Source organism: Sebastes fasciatus, chromosome 15, assembly GCF_043250625.1.
Source record: "Sebastes fasciatus isolate fSebFas1 chromosome 15, fSebFas1.pri, whole genome shotgun sequence".
In the NCBI taxonomy this organism is placed as follows: domain Eukaryota; kingdom Metazoa; phylum Chordata; class Actinopteri; order Perciformes; family Sebastidae; genus Sebastes; species Sebastes fasciatus.
Genome location: NC_133809.1, coordinates 3,837,562 through 3,854,584, shown reverse-complemented (window position 1 = coordinate 3,854,584; position 17,023 = coordinate 3,837,562). Strand labels below are relative to the sequence as shown.

The window sequence follows — 17,023 nt, the reverse complement described above, 5'->3', positions numbered from 1 at the left end:
GAGGAGCTGCAGCAGTTATTTCTGCACAAACGTCCACTGTACATTCACTAGATAATCTCAGAGCTACAAAGTCTCCTGCAGTGTGTAGTGAGCGCGCATGAACGTGAGGTGGAGAGAGAACGAGCGCGGTGTGTGAATGAAGGCAAGCAGAGGAGCAGAGCCTCCGGCCCTGGAGACCAAAGCTACGGTCTCCCCCGCGTACTATGACCACCGCCAACACTGTTTTGCAAGACGGGCTTCACTTGATACAACCAAGAGTGCTTCCGTGTAGTTTGTGTTGGAGTCTTGTTTAGACAGCGTAGCCACACGCGAGCGCGCATGGGAAACCGATCCGGTAGATCTATACGTGTAAAAAGTTACAAACAGTCCCTTTAAGTAAAAGTAGAAAAGTATTAGCATCAAGATTAAAATACTTAAAATACCAAAAGTACTCATTATGCAGAATAATCTATATTATATTAATGTATTATAATTATTGATGCATTAATGTTCTCATCACTTAAATGTTGCATTTTTGGAAAAAGCTCATTTTAATGCATAATGAGCAACCTTTTTTTTATACATACACACATGATGTCACTTTCTTGTTTCAGTGGTAATCTGAAAGGAGGAAACAGAAAGTGAGTGGGAGCCATCGTTTACCTGTGCCTGCAGGTATCAGGTGTGCAGGTGTATTTTTAGATAGCGAACTGACGTGCCATTGTACTGAGTCGTCAGAGGAAAGGTGTTTACAAATCGAAAAACCTTTGCTTGTGTGCATGCAGTCTCTCTTACTGGGAGATTGTTGGAAATGAAAGACATCCGGAGCGAATTCAAATGTGAAACTGTTATATTTCCAGTTTCATATTTCATTATATATTTAATTCAGCATGAATCAGAATCCAGTTTATCGACAAGTAGGTTTCAAGGAATTTGCTTTTGCATAATGGAGCAAAACACAAACATAGTAAGAGAAAATGAAATAAAAAATAAAAGTAAGTACAAAGCTGTGCAGTTTTTAGTAGTGGTATGGGTTTATAACAGTTAGATTACCAACCCTAGCTTTAATCGGTGCACAGATGCAGGCTTGTGTGGGTGTGTCTGAAAACTAGGATCAAATTCCCCTTCAGAGAACAAAAAGCATTCTGGGATATTCCCTCTCTCTCCTTCTCTCGGAGAGCACTGTGGGTTTCCCATTATCTAACTGTAAGTTTAGGAGAGCTGGATACTCCCTTTAATCCCAACAAACCCGACACAGTGCATGCATATTTCCCAACTATGGAATTTACATCTGTGTTTGAAGCAGGAAGAGGTAGAATGAATCTGGCTGGCTGAGTTCAACACAAATCAAAACACTTAACCACAGGCTGGTGCATTTAAATGCTATGTGGTTGTAGAGGTGGTTTTTCAGCGGCTTTTTATTTACTTTAATGCAGAACAAAGTCCAGTTTCAAGAGAGAAGTTGCATCTCCAACCAGGAGCTGAGTCATCAAGAATAAACAATATAAAAGTACCACATAAATATACAATATCAAATCAAGCAAGAGAGAAAGCACTTGAATACAGGAAATGAAACATCAACACATCATACCATATCATACTAGCTTGTTGTGAAGGAGGTTAAATAACGCTCCAAACTTACTCTAAATGTTGGCGAGGAAAAACTGTCATGACCATTTTCAAAGGGGTCCCTTGACCTCTGACCTCCAGATGTGTGAATGTAAATGGGTTCTATGGGTACCCACGAGTCTCCCCTTTACAGACATGCCCACTTTATGATAATCACATGCAGTTTGGGGCAAGTCATAGTCAAGTCAGCACACTGACACACTGACAGCTGTTGTTGCCTGTTGGGCTGCAGTTTGCCATGTTCTGATTTGAGCATATTGTTTTATGCTAAATGCAGTACCTGTGAGGGTTTCTGGACAATATCTGTCATTGTTTTGTGTTGTTAATCGATTTACAATAATAAATATATACATGCATTTGCATAAAGCAGCATATTTGTCCACTCCCATGTTGATAAGAGTATTAAATACTTAATTGATTGACATCCCTAAGAAAAATATATGATAGATGTTTTTATGTCGTTTTGATGTTCTATATCGTCCTGTTGCCCAGCCCTACTGTAGTAGAGCGAGTTGTGATGTTAAAATAAAGTAAGACGAAAGGTACCACCAAAGTTATTACAATTCATCCTGTGGAGAATATGAATGTAACAGTAAACATATAAAACTGAAACTGAAACTCCATGCTGACTTTACAAGTCAACCAGATTTTGTTTTTACCATAAACGAAGTCCTAACCAGCAATTAACTTTAATGAACAGGAAAACAAAATGTGAATTTGAAAAACAGATTTAATCGAGTTAAAGAACCAGATTACTGAATACAGTGGGTTTTCCAGACATAAACATTTATTCATTCTTTCATTTTTCATACCTGCTCTTTCATGTTGAGAGACAAATTAATTAACAAGGGAGTTTAAAGCCTTCAGTTCACCTGATTTCAGAACCAGAAATACCTGATTGAGACGTTACAGTTGCTCTTATTTACAAGCATAACGAATATAAGAAAAAAAAAAATAAGGAGTATGTAAAATGTAAATTATGCACATAATGCTACAATATATAACACAATATACAGTATGTAGAGTAATATAAATTAATGAATTAATAAATTAATAATTAATCAAAATTAGAAATATAAGAAATATGTACAAATATATGCATCAAATATCTACAATATATAACCACAGTGTAAATAAGTATATAAATAAAAAATAAATAAAAAATAAATGGTACTAAAAAATAAAAGTAATAATAATAATAATAATAATAAAAATAAGTTAATAAAAAAGGTGATAAAGAAATAAAAGTAAAAATAAGTAAATAAGAAAAATAAAATAAAATGGTAATGAAAAAATAAAAGTAATAATAATAATAAAAATAAGTAAATAAAATTTAAAATAAATGGTATTGAAAAAGTAAAAACAATAATTCAAATAAGTAAATAAAAAAAATGGTAATGAAAAAATATAAGTAAAAATAATAATTAAAAGAAATGATAATAATAAAAATAAATCAATTTAAATGCAAACTCTGAATAAAAGTACTTTTTTGAGTATTGAATCCAGGACATTTTACTACAAGGCTCACTATAATTTAAAATATTTGTCATTTTCCCATTTTTTGGTTCAACAAATAAGCTGGAGCTTTATGTGACAGGACACACCCACTGGCCTTTAAGGTCCTGAGTGAGATCAGGAAACCTCTTTAATTATCTGGACGGACCTCAGTGTGGACGGATATGTGTCTTTAACTGGCTGCTGCTGCTGGTTCAGAGGAGACTTGACAGTGTCTTTGTACGTCTTCCTGACATGAAGAAACAGGTGAAATTTGCAGGAAGTCATCCGCTCCGCAGGCTCCATCAGGATGAGGCTTTACCAAGGTAAAGTAATAATTTAATTTTAAACAAAATATTCTATTCTTATTATATTTATTTAATCAGTAAGTTTATGTCACTGAGAAGACACCTTTATGTTGCTCCTTCTGTTGCAGGAGTACTGGGATGAATGACTCAAAGATGGGTAAGTTTAACTGCTTTTTATAAAATAAAATAATAGTCAGCAGTAAAGAAGCAGAAATCAGAAGAAACCCAAATAATGCCTCAGCTTTTTATTCAGCATATTAAATCCACTGTCTTCTGTCTATTTCACCGTCGTCCCTCGGTTCAGATTTCAGATGTGCATGCACAATCTACTCGTTAAATAAACAAAACATGTCAAGTATCCTGTCCTGCTTTGAAACCTGAGCGTCAGGTTTTCTATCAATGGAAAAGAAGAGGGGAAATCCTACACCTGAACCTGACCTGCGTCACGCCTGATCGGCTACAGGAAGAAAGCTCACTCGTGCTGTTTACTAAGTAGAAGCAGTTTAACTAAGCCCACATACAAGCCTTCGGATATGGCTCACGTGTTCCAAAATGCACAAAACACTTACCCGCCAAATATGACCTCTTAGATTAAAGGTCCCATATTATAAAAAAGTGAGATTTTCATGTTTTTCTTTATTATAAAGCAGGCTTAAGTCCTATATAAACACTGTAAAAGTATCGAAACACTCAATCCACAGGGAAATACACACAGCCCGTATTCAGAAACTCTGCATTTGAAACAAGCTGTCAGAGTTTCTGCCCATTCGTGATGTCACAAATATACAATATTTAGACCCTTTACACAGATTTAAACGTAAACGTTCTAAATGTGTCCCTGTTTATTTCCTGGTTGCAGTGTATGTGAATGTCATCAGCTGACAGGACGTAAACATGGACCCAAGCTGTTGCCTAGCAACGCAATTCTGTTGCAATTCTGTTGCAATTCCGTCAAAATGCGCTAAAACGGAGCGTTTCAGACGAAGGGTAAATACAGGCATGTTCAGGCCGACAGTATGAGGAAAATAAAGTTTTTTTTTAACATTACAGCATGTAAACATGTTCTAGTAGAAACACAAAATACAAGTATGAACCTAAAAATGAGCATAATATGGGACCTTTAAATTTACACTTAACTTTTAAACTTTTAAACTGGTTTGTATGTGGGCTTAATTGTCACCATCAGACACTGTTAGACAATCTTCCAAGCAGTTTATTTGAATTCAGGTAGGTGCAGTAACTGTCAGGCCTTAGCATGCTTCAAACTTCCTCAAATAACGATCCAACAATTACGCCCACTTCAAGCAGCAAATAATCGGGTGTGTCGAGGTGTAAAAGTAGGCAGTCAAGTATCCTGCTTCTCAACTGAGGCTAAAGAACTGTCCCAATGACTGTCTGTTTTCTTTCTGCTAACAGCGTTTAAAGATCCCGGTGTGAACTTCAACAGTGGTTTTAAAATCAACAGACCACCAGCTGCAAGATGTGAACCACAACTCCAACACGTGACGACCATACAAATCCCCAAAACCATCACCGCAGCCCCATTTCTGAAGGTAAAAGTATCATCATGTCATTGAGATCTATTTGGCCTCTACACTGTGAGCCTTTGATATAATTATTACAGTTAAATACAACAACATACCCAGTAAACCTACCATTTGGAGTACATTTGTATGGGCTGGTCAGGGTTTCCAATTGTCCTGACCACCGTAGAAGCTGTTTTGAGGCTGAGGGGGGGTGCGTTGCCTTGGAAGGAGCCCCGATGGGAGGAGTTGGGTTTAGATGGAGCTCCTGAGGCGATGCTACTTTCAAATGATGCTAGCTTTCCAACATCGTCGACCCTACCTTTAAGTGAATGTTCTGAATACTTCGTCCACCACTGCGGCTGCACGGTGGTGCGGTGGTTAGTGCTTTCACCTCGCAGCAAGAAGGTCCTGGGTTCGATCCGGTCTGGGCAGGGCCTTTCTTTGTGGAGTTTGCATGTTCTCCCCGTGTTCGCGTGGAAACAGGGGGGTTGCATCAGGAAGGGCATCCGGCATAAAACCTACAGTATGCCAAATCAATGTGCGGATCAATGATCTGCTGTGGCGCCTCCTACCGGGAGCAGCCACAAGACGAACAACACTTCTTCCACCACTTCCCATGACTTAATGCTAGAACTTCCACAACTGATTTACCGGACAGTGATTCATCCTGTTTCAAACTAGTTAAAGGTAATCCGAGTACAATACAACATGAGGAGAAGCAAAGTAACACAATGTAAATGGTGTCAGTGTCTGAGTGTGAATCCCTGCAGTGAAACCTGACCTCTGTCTCTCCCTCAGCACGCAGCCCTAACACCAGCTCAGAAGGAGTATCTGTACACCATCGCTGCTTCCTACAGCACCGTGCGCGTGCGTAACCTCATCACCCAACACTACATGAACATGCTGCACAGGAGTATACCAGCAGGTGAGAAAAAACAAAACAAATAGACATGGTTTGGTTCTTTTTGTGAACAACAAAAGTCTTTAAGGAGGAACATGCAGATGGTTTTAATTACATCTTGCACTCTCGCTTGCCTAGAAAGAACTACATGGGTTTGCAACTATACCTCTCAGATCTTATTTTACCATAAACACCAGCACACTTCCTGTTTTGTTTTTGGTTCTGGTTTCTTATCTGTCCCCAGAATTCACCAAAAATACCCATTTACTTGTTCTCTCTTTTCTAACTATATCACTAGTTTGGTTCAACACCAGTGTTTGTTTTAATCCTCTCTCTGCACTTTGTTGGTGTTATTGCTATTATTTTCAATATTTGATAAGTACTCATTATATTTCTTGTTTTTCTTTTAATAGATAGATATTTATAGATATTTAATATACTAAGTTCTACTGTATGTTATTTCTTTTTTGAAACATGTTGCGACACTTTTGCGTTTTAATGCACTTTAAATAAACCTCGACTTGACTTGATTCAACACCGGCTACTCTGCAGTTGTACAATATGTTTTTGTATTTCTTTCAGGAAATTATCAAACACCTGCTTTATGTCTTCACAAAGGTTTTAACACTATTTTGTTTATGACTGCGTTTGTTCAGGCTACAGTTCTGAAAGAGACGACCTTGTGTCTTCCGTTATCTCTCCGGGGGCGGATGAGAGTGATAAACGCCGCTTTGAAGTTCCTTCCAGGGCGAAACACAAGGAGAAGATAAACGCTACTGCAAAGAATCCTGGGAAATCCTTTCTTCCAAAAATCCCAAACACACAAGCCAGGTGGAACACACACTTTCACACAGATATTTAAAACATGATTTAAAGGAGATTACCAAGAACATGTTTAAATTTTCTTTACTGTATGCAATATTTCCGGTGGCAGATATCTCACCTTTTTTTTGTTCTTAAAGTAACGTTATACGAAGCTTTTAAAAAGGTATAAACACTCCTCTGTTTCATCATCACTGCAGGCTTTCCAACACATCAGATTCAAAACAAAAAAAGATGAAGAAACGTACAACAACATCTCCAACACTGAGAAGAAAAAGTCCACGAAGTAAGTCAGAGAAATGTTCAGGACTAGTTTTATCCTCCGTAAAGGCAACATCGGGGCCTTCTTTTAAATCTCTGCTTCAAATATGTAGTCATTTTAATTTATTTTTAAAATTTTAGAGTAATTTTGTAGAAAAGTTTCTGTAAAATATGTTCATCATATTTTAGTTAATTTATCTTATTGTACCAGACATTTTAAGATTCGTCTAATCAAATCGATGTGAGTTATTTTATGTATGTGAAACCATCCATGTTTTAGTATGTTAAATAGTTTTGTTTTTGTTGCCAGGAGCCAGGATCAGGTTGTTGGAGGAAGACGAGGAGGAGGAAGGACTGGATGATTCTCTGAGTGTATGTTTGAGTTCTCTCTCTTTGGGAGAATGGGATGATGACACGTTCTCAGATTTATAACATTTCTATTGAACTTTTGATCTGTCACGATGACATTTTGTGTCCATATAAACTGAGAATAATCTCCCCTCTGTCATAGCTCCAGGTAAAGACCAACAAACCTCTTGGTTTATAATGCACCAGGTACTTTTGTATATTGGTGTCCCCCAGTGGCAGCGAGAGGAAACCTTTTGAAGACTTTATTTCCAGGAAATCACGTGTTCAGTTCTTGTATTGGTGTAAGGCACGCAGTGGAATCACAGCTCATAGTTGTAAGTGTTCACATGATTCACTCTTTGGGGAGACGCCAACCACAAATATTTTACTGACACTGTTATGATCAATTAAAACAAATGGCAACAGATAGTTTTCACTGCTTCTTAAAGGCAGAGTTGATTTTATTTCTCAGAAAAAAAGCTTAAAATCTTGATTTATATCTTGATGAACTGCAGCCGTGGTTCCTATATACTATTGTATATTTGCTTTCTTCTATACAGTATGACTGGTGGGAATGAATGCAAAAAGTTCAGTCATTAAGCAGTTGTTATATAAGACCAGGTTTTCTATTTTATGGCGTTTTTAGTCACATTCAGCCCCAAAAAAACCCAATCAGATCCTGTCCCAGACACCAGAGTTTCATATGGGCAATCAGAACAAAGCTAGCAAGACTCTTTTGTTTTCTCTGTTGGAGAAGGTTTAGAATTCAGACAGATAACCAATAACATGTATTTATGACATACCTTTTAAGTTGTAAATCTTAAATTCTCCACTCATGCTTCATATGTTCTGTGTAAGTATCGCTGAAGAGATGGAAATATGTATCAATAGAAATAAGACATTGCTAGAATAATAATCCTTTCTCTGACTACCAAACCTCTAAAACATCCTCATTATATTCATTAATGGGCGCTGTAATATTTAACACTTGAATAAATTACTAAAAATGTCTCCTGTCTTGTCAGAAAATACTTTATTTTCGCAGTGTCTGTACCGCAGTGTTTTTTGGTTTAGTTGTGCAACCTTTGACCTGAAGTACTGATTGGTATTTGGCATTTATTTCAGTATCTTGTCAAACAACTGTTCTCTTACTGTGGTTTCATATCCACTGATTTGTGTCCCATTGTTTTTAATAATTTTATTAATCTTTAATATTGTTTTATATTCATTTCTAGTCACTTCTCGTGTTCAGTTATTACTTACTGTCTGTTCTGTAGCCACAGTTTTCAAAAATATTGAGGTCATGAGTCCAAATTTTCTCATGGAGCACAACCCAACACCCCTAAAGAACTACAAAAGCAAAGTATATTCTGAATATTCTTAACTTTTCACATCATTTACCTGCTAAAATACATATTTGGTGAATTTTATCTTCCTCCATGGATGTCTAAATGTTGTTTCAGTGACTTCTCTGTATTGTCAGCAATATAATGATTATTCTTAACATTTTTGGCCTAAAAACAGTCCCATCCAAGAATATTGACTAAAAAAACACTGAATCTGCTTTTTAAAAAGTGTTATTTGTGTGTAATTGTGTTTAAAAGACAAATTGCACTGAAGACATTTCCTCTGTTTCCTCAATGGTAACTAAAGCGTACAATACAGTACGGATACTTACATTTACACACCAAATTCCACTATATGCCCAAAAGTATGTGGACCTGCCTGTTCACCTGAGGCTTTTGTTTAGTGGTTTTGTATTTCCCCGTCAGTAACTGTTCCTTCTCTACTCCCTGAATCAGAGTATATTATCCATTATATGCACACATTCATATTGTTATTACTTTCAGTATTATTTAAGACAAAACAACCGATGGAGTGAAATTAGATCTTTATTGTGGGAAATAAATGAATGAAAAAAGGCCGACTACATGAAGCTGAAGGCCTGTTGGTTACAGGACAGGACGAGGGCGAAAATGACAAAACAAAAAAAAAGAAAAAGAAAAATGGCACCAAATATTTCTTTTGATAACAAATACATGTGACATTATTGCATTCTCTAACAGTTACCAAATGACAGCTGGGATACAAGCAACTGCTGATGACTTATAAACAATATAATACATATTTCTTCTTTTAGAGTTAAGTTACTGAACAGTTTGTTACAGCATTAACATTGTGGTGACTGCAGGGGAGATGCTGCCCCCTGGTGGAAAGGAATGAAACGATACACTGAGCCACGCTACCCCATCATCACCTCCTCCTCCTTTTCCTCCTCTTCCCCCTCTTCCTCCTCAAGCCGTCCTTTAAGATTTCTTGTACTCGATTCTCTCCACCTTGACGTCGTCGCCGATCAGCTGATAAACGTACGTGACCACTGTAGACGCCTGGATGTCCATTAATACAAAAGAGGGGATGATGTTGCTGTAAGGAGAGAAGACAGATGTGTTTTAAGGTCAAAGCTTTTCCTGTTCGGACTGCTGACTGCTTGTAATCATAGTCTGTCTGGTTTCTACGGTTACACCTGTTGTGCTGTAGGTCACACTGGAGAACATCGTCAGTGTAAAGAACATCCCTTTCCAGAAAGTAATTCCCTATAACGACCTTCCAGAGGAACTGAGAGGAGCTGAAAATATTCATATTTTTAAATATAAACTAAAAACCCATCTATTTAGTCTGGCTTTTATGTAGTGTTTTATAATTTGATGGTTTTTATTTTTAATACTTATTTTATTTATCATCATTATAGTGTTTATTTTACTCTATTTTGTTTAATCAACATTTTATTGCTGATCATTATTATCTCTTATTTTATTAAAATTGTATTATTTTAATACAATCTGCTTATTTTGTGTAGTTTCATCATTTTTATTTAATAATTTGTATTGTTATTTTTATTTTCTTGTATTTTATTTATCTTTTATTATCTTAAATACCCATCTTTTATTGCTCACTTACTCTTATATTGGTTGTTTTGGTGTGCATTAATCTCTAAATTCATTTTTAACACTCTTTATTTTTGTCAATCGTCTGTCCAGCACTTTGAATTGCATTCGACTTGTCTGAAAGGTGCTATATAAATAAAGTTTGATCGATTGAGTAGTGGAAGTATTCAATCCACCAATAATACTATGTAAAAATACTCTGTTACAAGTAAAAATCCTGCTTTCAAAATGTTACTTCATAAAAGTACAAAAGTATCAGCATTAAAATATACTAAAGTGCCAAAATTCAAAGTAAAGCAGCACTCATGGATTTTTTTCTCAGTTTTGTGAAACATTATTTAACAATACTTACAGAGACATAGTCGTTCTACTAGAACTAGAATTATCTTGTTATTTTTTTTATTTCTGTGTCTCTACCTGCTATGACAGCAAATGAACATGTCATGGTGAGTGTACGGTTTGCTGCATCGAACAGCAGTCTGAGAACACTAATTTGATTTGTTTGGTTTTTCCTGTCAGTTTATCAGTTTAACAATGTGTATCTGTAGTTGTACTTTTCTAATACGAAGCAAATAATCACACTACAGCTCACAGTGTCCTAATTCTATCTTATGCTGCTCACATGAAAGGAAATCTTTTATAATCAGTGAAAAATGCAAAAAATAAAACTACATGCATATGAGCTACAAATGTAAACAAAATGTGTTTTTTTTAATTAGAATTTGTCCCCATTTCCTGTCTTTGTGGTTACAGTGGGAGGTGGTGAATGACTCCTCCTACCTTTCCAGTGCGCTGTAGGCTCCTGTGGCCGAACCCGGGTTGATGTAGAACTTGTTTTCGTTCTCGAACGCCTCGAACTTGTGCGTGTGCCCAGAGATGAGGATGTCGACATCCAGCTGTCTCTGGAGCAGCGCCAGACTGGCCATGTCGCCCCAGGGGATCACCTGGTGGCCGTGGATGAGGCCGATCTTAAACTGGCCCACCGTCACCACCTTCTGCTCCGGGTAGTTCAGGTTCTGAGAAGGAAACAAAAACGGTTTGTTTTAATTTGAAAGTGCTATTTCTTGTAATAATACACTTGTTCTTCAATGTGACTGTTTCTACAAATTGTGAACGTAAAACTCAATTTGCGAGGAGGGAGCGATCATAATTTCATTACACGGCAATTAGTCTTTAGCACCAGCAAGAGATCCATTTCACTTCCTTCATGAAATTGAATATTCAGCCACATAAATTTTGGCTTTGTTGAATACTTGATTCTGATTGGTCAATCACGGTGTTCTACGGTCTGTTATTTCTTTATAGCAGACCACCATCGCTATATATAACAGAACGTTATACAACTTGCATCGCCCTGATCGGGATTATTTTCTACATTAATCGATCAAGTCCAAGGTGATGTCTTTAAATGTCTTGTTTTGTCAATCTAAAACCCAAAGATATTCAGTTTTAGATGATATACAGATGTATGATAAAAGAGAAAAGCAAAAAATCTCCATATTTGAGAGGCTGAAAACAGAATTTTCTGCAATTTTTGCATGAAAAATAACTTCAATGAATATGGCTGTGCTTTTTTTCATTGTTTTCTACAGGCACACGCTGACCTCGTCGAAGTCTCCTCGGACTATGTGGACGTCCCCAGCGAGGGTCTTCAGGTAGTCATAGCTCTCCTTGGTGCAGAGGTTGCCCGTGCAGAGGATGTGCTGGATCTTCCCCGGAACCAACAGCTTCTTGAACTTGGCTGGCAGGGTGTTGCACCGGTGGGGGATGTGCAGGTCACCTAACACCAGGACCAACTGATGGCACACACAGAGACAGGTTAGTCACCCACCGATGAGGAAGAGTTCAGGCTGTGAGACGTAGCATCTCAACATTGGAAAATGAAAGTGGGCCGAGGATAGAGCTCTGTGGGACGCCGCAGGTCGGGATTTATTAAGTTGTCTGATATCTTGTTTGAAACTAGAGATGTTCCAATACCATTTCTTCCTTCCCGATACCGATTCTGAACTGGTATCGGATCAATGCATAGACTGGCGTACTCGCCGATACCTGATCCCGAATTTTGGGCAGTATCGGACGCATACTGGTATCGGAACAACTCTATTTGAAACCATCAAAATACAGTCCAGTTTTACGTTATTGCACCCGAACAACAACCTGCTGCAGATTAATTCAGTACAGTGATAAACAGGCTGAATTCATAAAGATCAAACTTGTAATAAATAAGCCATGTTTGTGAGTAACAAGCTGAGTTTATTAGGTGTCTGAATTCAAACTGGGTTATGAATGTTACTTCTTATATAATCTAAAAAAAAAAAAAAAAACAGTCCATGGTGGAAAAATATGGATTGAATCAGCACAGCTGGATTTCAGACACTCAATAACAGATGTAGGACATGAGAGCGAGATAATTATGTTTTTCACACAACACAAGGAGTCAATAAGAATCAAACATCGACAAACTTGAAGGTTCATACTAAACATGAAACCCATAAATAACCTACTAACTCCACTGAAGAGCAGAGAGATGCTGTAAATGTTAATTGTGTGGTTGCAGGTTACGATTTTGGTGAGAAACAAACCAACACTTCAAGGTTGTACTTAACACAATAAATCAGTTTAGCTGATAAACGGTGCAGTTGGTGAGCTTTGAGACAAGTTTTTGTCACTTCATACACATCAAAAACATTGGCTAGTATTTAATTAGTTTGAGTTAATTGATTTCCAATAATAAATGTATACATACATTTGTCTAAAGCCAACATATTTGCCCACTCATGTTGATAAGAGTATTAAATACTTGACAAATCTCCCTTTAAGGTACATTTTGAACAGATCAAAAAATGTGTGATTCAATATTTTAATCGATTGACAGCCCTACTAAAAATCTGTCCAATAAGGACAGCTCATTATTTCTGAAGTGGAAAGCCTCCATTCATGATGATTTCCTGTTTTGAAATAGATGAGTCACTAGTTAGGATTCCCAAAACATGACCTTAAAGCCCGTCTGAGTCATGGTAGATTTCTATACACGTTCTTGAGATCTACTCTTAGGTTTCCTACTCTGACTAATTTCTAGACTATTTTGTTTAAATGGAGTGATGTCTTGTTTAGGAGAACAGAAGAGAGCAGGTGTAATTAAAGCATCGTAGCCTGCCAGGCACCAGATCCCTACAGTGCAGTTGCTGAATTAGCAGCAGAACCAGCAGACTTCCACCGCTGTGCAATCTCAACCCTTTGTTAGTGTGGCAGGCAGAAGAGCGAGCAGAAAACAGGGATCCAGCACAGAGCGAGGGGCACTTACCCGGTGACCAGCCTGGTTGATTGGAGACAGGCAATGAGGAGGGGGAGGAGGAGGAGAGTGGGGGATATAGGGAGGAAGGCGGGATGTGCATGGAGAGAACGACACGAAGGGCATGATCAACGATACAAAAAGAAAAGAAACAAGAGACAAGAAAGAGTTGGGACAAGAGGGAAAAACTGAAATTAGAAATTAAAAAGTGGATGGATTAAGTAGACAGATATTAATCATTCAAAAATAAATAAGAAAAGTTAAACAACAATGTGGTCGAATCGATTGTTAATGGTTGATGGTTAGTGATGATGATAAAGCAAAATCATGTGGGGAAGCAAATCAAAGTGTTGACTGGAATTTAGTTATAAATCAGTGGTGGAATGTAACTAAGTACATTTACTCAAGCAGTATAAATGTGTTATTTCTGCCTATTCTATAAATTATGTGTTTGAATATTTTTGCATACTGGGGTCCCTAAACAGTCTTGAATTACATAAATTGGGTATCATTGTAAAGCTGAGACTCTTGTGGATCCAATGAGCCCAACTGTTTTCATGTGTGATGATGTTAATCCCCATACATATTACATTTCATTGTAGTGAGACCATTTTTTTTAACTTGACCTCCCTGTATAAAATGACCTGTGGTGAACTCTAGGATAATCACAGCCTCATGAAACTTTACAGCCACAAACTAGAGACCTAGAGCATTCAGAGGATGGATGGATCAAACTAGAAACCTAGAGCATTCAGAAGACTGATGGATCAGACTAGAGACCTAGAGCATTCAGAGGATGGATGGATCAAACTAGAGACCTAGAGCATTCAGAGGATGGATGGATCAAACTAGAGACCTAGAGCATTCAGAGGATGGATGGATCAAACTAGAGACCTAGAGCATTCAGAGGATGGATGGATCTAACTAGAGACCTAGAGCATTCAGAGGATGGATGGATCTAACTAGAGACCTAGAGCATTCAGAGGATGGATGGATCAGACTAGAGACCTAGAGCATTCAGAGGATTGATGGATCTAACTAGAGACCTAGAGCATTCAGAGGATGGATGGATCAGACTAGAGACCTAGAGCATTCAGAGGATGGATGGATCAGACTAGAGACCTAGAGCATTCAGAGGATGGATGGATCAAACTAGAAACCTAGAGCATTCAGAGGATGGATGGATCAAACTACAGACCTAGAGCATTCAGAGGATGGATGGATCAGACTAGAGACCTAGAGCATTCAGAGGATGGATGGATCAAACTAGAGACCTAGAGCATTCAGAGGATGGATGGCTTTCCTAGCTATATTGACAATAAGGGAGTTTCTGAGCAGTTTACACAACAGAAGTGCTCGCCATCCAATCACCAAAAAATGCAATTCATGCAGAAATCTCCAAATGTGAAAAGTTTTTTTAAACCAAATCACAGCATGTTTTTTTCTATGGTGTTCCTCAAGGTCTTGGTGTCTTAATGTGGTATACTGGAGGGATATAAACTACTAAAACACTACTGCACAACCTTTGATTATTCCAGATACAGGGAACAGAAAGAATGAATGAATGGACTAATACATAATGTGTAATTGTAGTCATTAGCTGACCTCATAAGTAATCCAGTTCAGGTTAATAACAGTGATAAACATCATTATTGCTGCACAGGAAAAGTGCCTCTTAGCCTGTTAGCACAGCTAGCATGCTAGAAAAAGTAAAAAATGTGGTGATAGCAATTAAACAGACAACAATAATGTATGCTGAACCAACAGGACAAGGTTGAAGATCACCGTGCACATGTAAAGAGTGACTTTAAGGCTGCTTGCAGCTTGTTGCAGTGCATTATCTGATGTTGGAGTCTGAACGTTAAACTGCTCAGCTGTCATGTGACCGCTGCTCCATCTCAGAATGGAGCTTCCTCTAAAGAAACACTGAAATAAAGACTCTGTGGACGCTTTAAACCCCAGATGAAGACCTCTTTACGTGGTTAACTAGTCCTGGAAAACATCGAGCGTGAATATTGGGGTGTAAATGAGGTAAATTATGGCCTTTTCGCCATTTCATTTCATACTCACCATCTTCTATTTTGCTGTTTCTGCTGGTCAACTTGCGGAAGCGCCTACGCACGTCACAGCGTCACGACGTCAGCCAATCAGAGAAGAGAGCGTCAAACTTCTTCTTCTTCTTCGCTGGTGTTTATTGGCGGATGGCAAACCATCTTAGAGGTGCATTACCGCCACCTACTCATGGATGTATTAAAAGAACACCTACTGGACTGGAGTGTGGAGCAGGAGATTGGCAGGGGAAAAAAATATAATAATAAAATAAATAAATAAAAAACAAAAAAATAAAATACAAGTTAATATTTATTAATAATAATAACAATAATAATAATTAAATTCTCGCCATTATTCCTGTTGCCCTTAAATAATTAATTAGAAGATTGTGTACTTTCTTAGATGTCTTTCCTAGCAGATTCCCCATTGTAAAATTTCCATCATCTACTCCTGATAGCAATTCCCTTCTTTCTTTGTCATAATTCTTTTTATTTATTTTAATATTATTTCAAAATTCACATTGCAAACATTAAAAACATTTACATTCAAAAGAAGCATAGCAAAAACAAACAAAGAGCCGTGACAAACATAAAAGGACAACAGAAATTAAACAAAACCAACATAAAATAAAAAACAAACACAATAAATATAGATAAATAAATAGATAATAATAAAAAAAGACCACGCAGGAGAATGACAATAATTTCACTTAAAAACGTTAAAGATATTGCATACATTCATTGTTTTCTTTGTTTTGTGAGGAAGAAATTGTTGACAGATATAGATCCATTTCTTTCATAAATACAAAGGAATTTATGCTTTTTTGGGGGTAAATTTACACTTGTGAATGTGGAACTTCGCGAGAATTCAAATTAAACTAATAAGAAAAAATGCATTACTGTCTTTGTCACTGTAACCATAGCAACCATTTTCTTTGTCATATTTGTTGCACTCTATAAGAACATGCTTGACAGTTTCTGGTTTATTACAGTGCTTAGTGCATAGTCAGTTGGGTGCTTGCCTATTCTCTGGAGTGTTTGGTTTAATCCTGTATGTCCTATTTTCAGACGGGTAATGTCCATCTCTTCCCTTGGGCTCCTACATGTTTCTGAATACTGTACAGATGCCTCCCTGTGTCACTTAAGTCCCAGTATTCTTGCCAGGTTTTTTGCATGTAGTCCTTCAAGATAGTTTTAACCTCTGCTTTACTTAATGGTATTTGTATGTCAATTCAGTGTCATTTTAATGATTGTTTGGCCAATATATCTGCATTCTATGCGTACTGAAATTTAACTGGGGGAAAAATATCTATAAATCTTTATAATCTGTTCTGAAAGATAGATTACATGGATAACATTATTTTATGAGTCTGAAAAATCTTGCAAATGGTTTACGTAAAACTCCCATATTTCATATCTCAAATGAATTATAAGTGGTGGTAAAAGTATTTTACTTAATTTTTTAGA

General features: G+C 37.2%; 2 protein-coding genes across 4 annotated transcripts in view; one reads left to right on the top strand and one right to left on the bottom strand.

Annotated features, from left to right (window-relative positions):
- Positions 1-7,741, top strand: part of fam216a (family with sequence similarity 216 member A) — a 36,694-nt gene extending 28,953 nt beyond the window's left edge. Inside the window, exons 3-9 of one of the 2 annotated variants that reach the window (XM_074661035.1) lie at positions 3,364-3,428; positions 3,539-3,567; positions 4,827-4,963; positions 5,735-5,861; positions 6,494-6,668; positions 6,860-6,945; positions 7,231-7,741. In XM_074661035.1, coding sequence (XP_074517136.1) covers positions 3,549-3,567; positions 4,827-4,963; positions 5,735-5,861; positions 6,494-6,668; positions 6,860-6,945; positions 7,231-7,352 — 666 coding nt within the window. In that variant the 5' untranslated portion in view covers positions 3,364-3,428; positions 3,539-3,548 and the 3' untranslated portion in view covers positions 7,353-7,741. Of the gene's footprint in view, positions 1-3,289; positions 3,429-3,538; positions 3,568-4,826; positions 4,964-5,734; positions 5,862-6,493; positions 6,669-6,859; positions 6,946-7,230 lie in introns of those variants that run through there. The other variant, XM_074661034.1, reaches the window with a different exon arrangement.
- Positions 7,742-9,142: 1,401 nt separating this feature from the next.
- Positions 9,143-15,733, bottom strand: vps29 (VPS29 retromer complex component). 2 transcript variants are annotated; one of them, XM_074661040.1, is made up of 4 exons: positions 15,576-15,733; positions 11,818-12,009; positions 10,994-11,229; positions 9,143-9,692 (listed from the first exon to the last, which is right to left on the bottom strand). In XM_074661040.1, exons 1-4 carry the CDS (start codon positions 15,576-15,578, stop codon positions 9,575-9,577), a joined length of 549 nt encoding a protein of 182 aa, XP_074517141.1. In that variant the 5' UTR covers positions 15,579-15,733; the 3' UTR covers positions 9,143-9,574. The 2 variants fall into 2 exon arrangements, with proteins under 2 accessions (XP_074517141.1, XP_074517140.1); XM_074661039.1 differs by lacking the exon at positions 15,576-15,733 and adding an exon at positions 13,518-13,990.
- Between the last annotated feature and the right edge of the window lie 1,290 nt (positions 15,734-17,023).